The sequence below is a fragment of the Sinocyclocheilus grahami genome, unplaced genomic scaffold, assembly GCF_001515645.1.
Source record: "Sinocyclocheilus grahami isolate Dianchi unplaced genomic scaffold, SAMN03320097.WGS_v1.1 scaffold1379.1, whole genome shotgun sequence".
In the NCBI taxonomy this organism is placed as follows: Eukaryota; Metazoa; Chordata; class Actinopteri; order Cypriniformes; family Cyprinidae; genus Sinocyclocheilus; species Sinocyclocheilus grahami.
Window position 1 is genome coordinate 73,378 of NW_015506558.1, and position 9,912 is coordinate 83,289.

The window sequence follows — 9,912 nt, forward strand, 5'->3', positions numbered from 1 at the left end:
GTGTTTGAGAGAGGCGGGGCATAGAGGACCTACAATAATGTACCGTATTTGAAAAATAATGTGTTTTTTGAACATTAAAGCATGTCAACATATTCTGTTACACCAAATACACAAAATAATGATCTTTAAAATAGCATCATATGACCCCTTTACGACTTTTACTCAAGTAATATTCTAAACGGTGACTTCAACTTCTACCAAAGTCATTTTCTGATAAGATATCTGTACTTGTACTTGAGTATGGCTTTCAGGTACTTTATACACAACTGCATATTATTATTAACAATACCTTTCATAATCTGTAACTATTTATTCTGACTAAATCTGTCTGTGTCTTTATTTTTTTTATATTCTTTATCCTTAAATGTTATTATAAGTCTTGTTATATTTATTATATGTGTGCACACGAAGGTAAATTCCTTGTGCGTATAAGCACACTTGGCAATAATGCTCTTTCTGATTCTGATAAAAAGGTGTTTTTATGCAAGTTTGAGGGAGTTTTCATTGCATTTACTCCATTCTGACCAGCAGGCGTCACCAGCATGTGGTGTTTTCAGCACTTCCAAAAAGTGAATCATTTCATGAAGCAGCTGGTTCAGTTGATCGAAAGTGTTGAAAAGCTTTGTTTCTCCCATCACTAATGCATCATGCAGTAACTTTGGACAAAGGGGTTTCCCCTAAAGCACTATTGTTAGGAGTTTATGTACTGCATATTAAATGCATATTATTAATTTTTTATTTCACAGTGCATTTGTAACGGTAGTCAAGTATGTTTTTTAGTGAGCGGACTGACGACCAGACATCCAGTGTTGATTTCTACATGTTGATTTGTGCAGCTACAGGTTCCTCTTTATTTAGTGGATATTCACATAGAAATACAGACTGTGAACATCCACTAAATAAAGAGGAACCTGTAGCTGCATGTACTTCAATTTCTTACCCTTCACTGAAATTGTTTTCTGAAACATTATACAGTTTTAACATGGTCAAGTAACCCAGCACTGATTCATCTAAAGATACTTGAGTGATTTCAGCTTAGCTGACAACTTATAGAGGCCCTATCATGGATTTTTCTTGCATGAACAGCAGTTCACACAAATCATTTATTGAAATCAAGCATCACTCTCGTATGCTTTACATTTCACACATCAACAGCTATTAAATATTCTGGCTTGCCTTTATGAGCGTCGGTGTCTACAAAATAAATTGACTTAAAATATAAACTAAAATGATATTGTGTTAGTCAAGTGCAGCAAAAGCAATGTATTGAAGCTAATATTCTTATAGAAAGAACATTCGGATGGAATGCTGTTTGAGACTTCTGGAAGCTCTGGAGAAGAATCAGCAGTCGTTTCGGAAACAGACCAATTACCTTTACACGCTGACTGAGAGCACTGAAAGCTCAGTCTCGGCTTATAGAGAAATCTTTGCAAGTACTTGATATGTTTGGAAACCAGTGTCATTTGGGATAGTTATTAGAATATGCAACAACATTTAAAGCCTTTATTTAGTAAAAAAAAAAAAAAATTGTCAATATTGAGCAGAGTGTGTGTTGATTTACTTTGAGTGTAGCAGGTAAAATGAGCCTAGAACTAGAACAAAAGGAAACCGGAACGTGAGGAGAAAAACTAAAAAGTCCATGAAAATGAAACTAAAAAGAACATAACTGTTACACTCTAAAAAATGCTGGGTTAAATACAACCCAGTGCTGGGTAAAATAGGGACCAACCCAGCCATTAGGTTGTTTTGACCCAGAAGGTTGGGTTAAACATCTAGCCCAACCGCTGGGTCAAAACAGCCTAATTGCTGGGTTTGTCCCTATTTTACCCAGCACTGGGTTGTATTTAACCCAGCATTTTTTTAGAGAGTGAACAAACGGTGCATGAAAACACGAAAAACAGAGGCAGCAAAATGACAGAGCGGTCTCAGAAGAAACTGATAATGAGCACATTACAGCAGCGACAAGAGAGCGAAACAAAGAATACAAAGTAGTGATGTGTGGATCAGCTCTAAAGCTGAGTCCATATTTCATGATCCCCGATTTACCCCTCACAACAGTCTGAGAAAAAAAAAGTAAAAATCTCATCCGTTACCTTGGGCTGTTACCAGGGGTGTCTCTGGGACTTGAAAACAGGGGATGTAATTCTTTGTAACCTTATAATATTCATATTTCTATCCAAACAGGGACAATACATTTTTGTAACTAATTATTATGCTATTATTATAATCAATAATTATTATGATGCCTGTATTAAAAACCTAATTGGTTCAATGCAATTCACCAAAAATCACACTACAAAAAATAGTAACCATTGCAAATAGAAAACAGATCAAGTTATTATAACAAAATGACGACTTTACAAAAATACATTACACAAATAAAACAGTAAATAGGAGAACATATGAAAAGTACACCTGTATTTAACATTTTCTCATAAACTGTGAGTATAATGTTTCCAGTAGCTTTGTTGTGTAAATGTCATTTTATATTTGTTATTGCAAATGGATATTTACTATCCCTAATTAGGCTTATTACTTTGCATTGTATGCTAATTTTGCATAAATGTTAATGTAATATATATTTTTTATATGATATAATGACATTGATCATTTAATATTTTTCATGCAGGGTGTATAGGTAGCTTAAAAATCCTGTACAAAACAATCCACATACCCTGTTCAAGCTATTTAAGTGCTTTTGTTGTGAAGGACCAAAAAGAAAGATGTACTCTTAATTTAGATATATCCTAATACACAGCTTAATAATAATAATGTCTGGAAATGATCATCTCAACAACTATGACATATCGCTGTTTACTGTACATCTATAATCTGTAAATTATGACATTACATAACCCCCACCCCCCCCACCAGATGCCACCAATCTGGCACCAACTCATGCATTAGATTGTACATATTGTTGCTGAAACGATTTAACTTAATCTTAACTTAAATAATGCATTAGGTATTAATAATACATTTATAATTTATATATCAAAATTTGTACATTTAATTATAAAAGCTGATTGGTCAATATACAGCACGGCTGACCGCTTCACTGAACATATTTATCACTGTGCAGCTTCCTTAGCAACATGTACTGACATAACTGATTAATGTATTACGTATTTTAGCAAAAGGTAACTGTTTATTAATTATTTGATGAAGTATGAGTGACCGCTGCTGGTGTTATGTCTGCGTCATTCATCTTTAAATTTGAGGCCAGCTCTTCCCCTGCAAAACATAGCCTGCTGGAGACCTGTGTGTGTGTGTGTGTGTGTGTGTGTGTGTGTGAAAGCCCACAGTTACATACATTATGTATAACTAAGAGGTTAATATGGTCTAAATACCATTTAAAAAAATGCTTTATTGTAGATATACATTTGTTTCATAAAAATGAAGTTATTGTAAAATTTCAGTTTCTAATTAGCCACAAACAATACACATTTAAAAAACACAGTTTATATTACTAACAGATCATTCGTTTTTATATATTCAAATGAATTCCGATTCATCATTTCATGGCTATTCGTTTTGAATGTTCATATTTAATATAATAATGCATTATGTGTTACTAAGTTATAAATTGTAATTTACAGAAATGCAGAAATATCTTAAAAAAATTTCTAAACGTAAAACATTTTTCTGTTGTTTTCTTTACTTACAAATTTTGGGAATAAGTATTAGGAATATTTAGCTAAATCTTGACCTCATTTAGTGAAAGACACAACTGCTTAAAACATTAAGTTTCATTGTTTTCCTATCAAGTAGCCCATTTATTTTTTCTTTTATTTGTTTTCTTAATAGACTATTAAAGAGAACATAAAGATCATGAGTTTCTGTTGGATCTGGACCAATTCATGTTTGTCTGTGGTCTCTGATTTTACTTGCAACTGTCATCAAGAAATGACTCCTATGGCAGTATCTGCATAATGCTTTCTAAGTGCTTTAAATGTCTTTATGTAACCTTGTTGTCAGCATTTTCAAATGTCAGATAGTTCAGTTTCATTATGGTAGTAGCCTATAGTTTGTTTTGCCATTTGTTTGTGTATTGCTGCTTTCATACAACAAAAAATAATATTATGTCCTACATAATCTTCAAAATAAAACATTCTCACATTTTTTTATTTATGAATTTGTTTTTTTCCTCTTGCACCAATAATGCATTTATTTATAAATGAGGTCTACAGACTGGTGTGAAAACTCAGAATCTAGAGAACTAGGCCTACATCCTTCCTCCTTCATTGACACCATCATCATAATAAACATAATCGACAGTGATGACAATTTTTTTGCATACATATCCCAATTTACATGAAAAATAATAAATAAATAAAAAACAGGTCATTTAAATTAAGTGAATACAAATTTTATAATTATTAAATAGCAGCAAAATATATATATATATATTAAATAGCAGTGTGTAAAATTATTTTTAATACAAATATAGCCTATATCTATAAGAGTCCAAGTGCTGAAGGTGCTGAAACCCTGTTGCGTTTGTTCTGGCTGGTCTTTGATGGCCACACACTCAAATTAAATGTTCTGTAACAATAAAGACATTTTGAGGTGGTATTAAATTCCATTCTTTTATTTTTCCATGCCTGGAAAAAAAAATCGTTTTAAACTTCCCCAATATTTCTAGGGTTTCCACTGCCTGTGAGCCGTGGGTGTGTGCGTTTAGACAGGGTGAGGACAGGCTGGTTTCTATTGTCTGGTGAGTTTGGAAATAAAAAAAAATGCGTGCAGACTCTCGACATCACCTCGGCTTGTTCGGTGACTAGAACATAGGCTACGTTGTTCGGTCACAGACGGGCTGGATGCTGGGTCATGGTGCTCTCTAACGGCTCCGTTCTTTCTCCATTAGGTTGAAGACTTTAACTGAGGATGACAAGACAATAAACGGGTTTATGCGTTTCGGCGAATAACAAATGCGGGATGTCTGTGTCCCTCGGCGGAGAAACGGCGCCGTGATAGCGTAGTTCGTGAATAGGGAGAAATGCGTATGACACGCAGGAATCTGTCGTAAACTACGTCCTGGGCTCTGTCTGTACTCCGGCGAGAAAGTAGAGAATACTAGTCCGAGTGCTTCAGATGATCGCATAGGATATTTTCTCCACCGCAACCGAGCTAATGTTAGCAGCTGTGAGCGGAACACTCCGCGAGACCGGGGGAACCCACTTCTGACGGAGGCCATGCTATCATGCCGCGCGGAAATGTACCAGAATAAACGGATGACAGCGCGCCGATCCGTCGAAGGAAAACTTTTGGGTTCGGTTTACACGGCGGGCTTGCAGTAAAAACGCTCGTGCGGCTAACGGGGTCCCGGAGGCCGGTGTGAAGCGTGGAGCCGTGGCTGGCATGGTGCGGTCACGCATCGACTGAACGCCGCTCTGACTGCGTCGCTTCTCGGGTCGGCTAATGTTCATGAGGCGTGTATGGGTCCTGCGTACTCGAGATCCCCGCTCCCTCAGAGGGACACCTGAATCCGAGCTGCTCTACGGGCCACATATTTGCCAAGCTTGACTGTCATTTCATGTATGGATGGACGCGTGCATGCTTTGACAGAATCCTGCGTGCATCGTTGCAGTTGGCACAGCGCATCCCAAGGAGGGGCTGTTACTCTTGCAAATATACATTGGCTCCGTCGAAGCCTTTAATTAGCGGAGGCTCGCGGCTGCCCGTCTCCCTGAGAACATTACGTAAGGCTGCAGCGTACGCTACGTCTTTTCGAAGTTAAACTATCGGGTGACATTGCAGTCTCTCCCCTCTCTGTTGGGGAGATATAACGTACGCTCCTCTCGGTTATTACGTCTGCTGTCAAAGCAAGGGAAGGTGGAGCGTTGTCCGTCGTGCGTGCTGACGCAGTGGGATTTCTACGTGTGGTCTGCGTTTCGGCCCGCCCTTCCCGCGGTGACGGTGATGGGTCGGAAGCGGTGTGTCGGTGCAGATTGTTCGAAGATGGCGGCCGGGTGCTGCGGGGTGAAGAAGCAGAAGTTGTCGGGGTCCCCCGGGGCTGGGGGTCCCGGCGGGGCGGGCAGCGGAGTAGCCGGGACCGGACATTGTGGATCGGAATTGGGGATCGGGTCGTCGTCGACTGTTGTGGCCGGGAACGTGAATCGGGTGAACGGCCTCGGGGGTCCGGGGGGTAGCAGTAGTAGCAGCAGCAGCAGCAGCAACAACACCAATGCTCTGTCCCCAGCTCCAGGAGGCTACAACTCCACCGGCCTCTCCCCGACTCTCAGCCCCGGCTCCGGAGCCAGGAAAATGGTCGTTTCGGCGGAGATGTGTTGCTTTTGCTTCGACGTGCTTTATTGCCATCTATACGGATACCAGCCTCCGCGAACACCCAGGTTTACAAACGACCCCTAGTAAGTAGCGTTAGCAAGATGGCTATTTTGACCCGCTTTGCTACAACAACAGACGGTGTGTTTGCTGTTCTCTGTGCTCGAAGCAGTAAGTTTAAAGTCTTGGCGCTCGTGGCTGTGTCGGTCTGATGCCGCCGCTGTTGTCAGGATAATTACTTTGTTTCATGTCCATACACACCAAATGCAGTAATTAATAGTTTACTTGCTAACCCGGCTAATCCAAGCCCTCTCGATTAAAAAAAAAAAAAGAAAAAAGTACTGTCATGTTTCCAAACTCAAGTTTTCGAATAAAAAAGTAATTAGTAAAGTATAATTATACATTTTATTAATCGTCAAATTACTGGAAACAGTATACATATTTGATAAAGAAATATAATATGTGGGGTTAAAAGTTTTTTTTTTTAGATGTGTAATTAATCTGTCATTAATGCGCTCGTTAATTGGGTAAAGCAAATTTCTCTGAAAGAGATTAAATGAGTGTTAGCCTGCTCTTCTTTAAGCTTCTCTGCAAGCTAACCAACGCTAGCCAACAAACACGATTCTCATTCGCCGAATATTTTTCTTTTTCTATTTCTTAGCTCTCAGGTTCTTTCCTATTTCGTTAGATTTTTCCACACACTAAAAAAATCACCGAGTGGTATTTCGTTTTTATTAAACGTGAAGCTGCTGCCAGCGGTTAGCTGAAGTGAGCTAACAAAGCCCAAGAGTTGTTTACTTTGCCCACAGATGTTTCGTTTGAAACCTCTCACAGTAATGTTCGTTCAATTTGCAGTCACGCGCTTATGCGAAGGTACAACAATACATGATATCAGGACACGAAGGAATATTTAACTTGCATGTTAAGTATATACATATTCGGCTATTTTGTCGCTCGCTAAACACCTACTCGTTATCTAGGACTCTTTCAGGTAAGCTTTCTCAATGGCAATTGGTGTGTTGTAAATGATTACAAACAGTTCGAGTGCTGGGTTTTAAGAGCGTTAAAGTGATCTTTATCTTATCCGGTTAGTCAAGGCAATGAATGAATGAATGAATGTCTTCACTGCAGTTCCTTCCTCTGCTTATAATAACACTGCCTCTATTTGGACTGTGCACACACACATAATTCACACGGATGTGAATATGCAGCATTTATTAATATATCAGACCCTTTTATTCAGTGTGTTTTAGAAATTACACATTTTTACAAATTACACCCCCCCCCCATCGATTTGCCTCATGAAATGCAATTCATTTCAAACACAAATCGATAAGAACAGTGGGAATTATTATAACTCCGACATAGGAGGAAAGCTAATGTGTTCTGTTGGTTTAAGGCCAATTAAGTCAATTTAAAAACAACAACAAAACTTCAAACGTTTCAATAATTAAAGCTAACAGATTGTAGGATATTAATAAGTAAAGTGCAGCCGAACTGAATATTTTAGAACCGAAAACCTTGTCCGAAGGGCTGCTTGTCACAGGCACGCTTGTCATTCAGCGTTATCTCTGGCTTGGGATGGTTTGATGATACGCTCACATTACCCCTCTTACAGGTTGAGCAGCTTCACTTCCTGCCACTAGAGGTTGTTATTTTGGGGAAGTGCCTATATTAGACATTCTGTTAAAGGTCCTGTATTGTCAAAACTGAAATTTCATGGCTTTTTTCATGATTACTGAGGTCTAGGGGCTATTTAACTACCATATATGTTTCAAAACAGTCAGTCCACAGTAAAATGCACACAGCTTGCATAAAGCAGCTGTGATTTTTCATGAACCGTTGTGACTTCCGTAAAAAGTTGACGTCAGAACTACACAGTCACCGCCTTCAGTCACCACCCCGAGCACCGCCCACCGTCCCACTCTCCTTTAGCCACACCCCCAGACAACATCACGTCCATGCCATTGCTGAGCAACAACAACAACACGGAAACATGTCGAAAATGTTAACTTTAACCACGAAACCAGATCAGCCGACCTGTTACGTTACACTCGCACTCAAAGGATGGACGATCTGACAGGATTGTTACTATGAGGTGGATCACGTATAACGTGTGGAGTAAAGACAAACTCACCGTATCTAGTCATGATGAAGATGTTTATACATTTCAATTTCAGCAGGAAACTATTGTATTTTTACAGCTACATTATTGTTCCAGCCACAATTAATCACAACAATGTATATACAATTACAAATGATTATATATAAGTCGTCAGTTTGTTGTTTTACACACATGCACACAGACATTATTTCATACACGACATAGTCGTGAGATGCAAGAAACATAGACATATGGCAAGAAATCTGTAGACGCGCCCATAACAACAAAAGCCAATACTTCATTGAACCTTTTCTGATAAGAAGTGTGCGCTGCAAACGCGAGCATTTTTGACGATCTTTTCTGTTCAGTCTGCTCCTTTTATCGCGTTTAACCACAGCTGTTGTCGGTTTTTTGTCTGGCAGTGGAAACGGATATGCAATCAAATTTCTAATTTGAGGCTGTATTACATCGATTCTGGCACCCAACATGCCAACCTGACCTAAGGGGGCAGCTGTAGGAAGCATGGTCAGAGAAGCATTTTGCAAACTGACATTTAAGAAAATAGCATTTTCAAAAGCTTAACTGAAGTGTTATGTTTATGTTGTGTTTCTGGAAAAAAATTTAACTTCATTTACTTGGAGCTTGCACAATACCTTCAAGGCACTTTAACTAAGGGTTGTAAAGAACTAAAAAGTACTTTCAAAGACTGAGGAAGTGGTGATAGGATTTCACCACATGCCTTACCCGAGTTAGATTTCTTTTGTCCTTTTGTGGATTTTCCAGAGCTGAAAATATTCTGTGTTTAGTGTGCGTAATGCATAGTGCTAATTGATTTAATGCACAGAGGGTATTGTGGGGTGCTTTTGTTTTGGAACATGCTGGAGTGTTTCTGAGTAACTGTCACTGAACCTCTAGTTCTTTTTGTTTCAATGACAGCAGTGGCTTTATTCTGACAACTGTTCTTTTATGCTGATTCCTCCTATGAAAATACTACCTCAGTCTTTTGTCTCTGTCCATAATTTGCATGGCCATGTGCCTGTATAGCTCAATGTCTTCAAGGCAGCCATGACATCTATCACCCAAGAAATCTATCAAGACAAGATCCATTACAATAGACAAAATTAATCAAAAACTACTAGCATTTTCTCACTTTTTTATATATATATATTTTGACCACAAGGTGGCGCTGCCCTGGAACTTGAGTATCTTCAGGACATGGCGCGGAGTGCATGGTACTAGGGGTGTGCGATATATATTGTCTGCGATTAATATCGTAATTGTTGTTTTAACAATGTGCGATTTGACATTATCGCAATTTGCATGGCCATGTGCCTGTATAGCTCAATGTCTTCAAGGCAGCCATGACATCTATCACCCAAGAAATCTATCAAGACAAGATCCATTACAATAGACAAAATTAAACAAAAACTACTAGCATTTTCTCACTTTTTTATATATATATTTTGACCACAAGGTGGTGCTGCCCTGGAACTTGAGTATCTTCAGGACATGGCGCGGAGTGC

General features: G+C 38.8%; 1 protein-coding gene across 1 annotated transcript in view; it reads right to left on the reverse strand.

Annotated features, from left to right (window-relative positions):
• Nucleotides 1-6,321, reverse strand: part of LOC107569765 (phospholipid scramblase 2-like) — a 35,170-nt gene extending 28,849 nt beyond the window's left edge. The window contains exon 1 of the mRNA XM_016255922.1: nucleotides 5,881-6,321. Within this exon, the coding sequence (XP_016111408.1) occupies nucleotides 5,881-6,321 (441 nt within the window). The remainder of the gene's footprint in view (nucleotides 1-5,880) is intronic.
• Nucleotides 6,322-9,912: the final 3,591 nt, after the last annotated feature.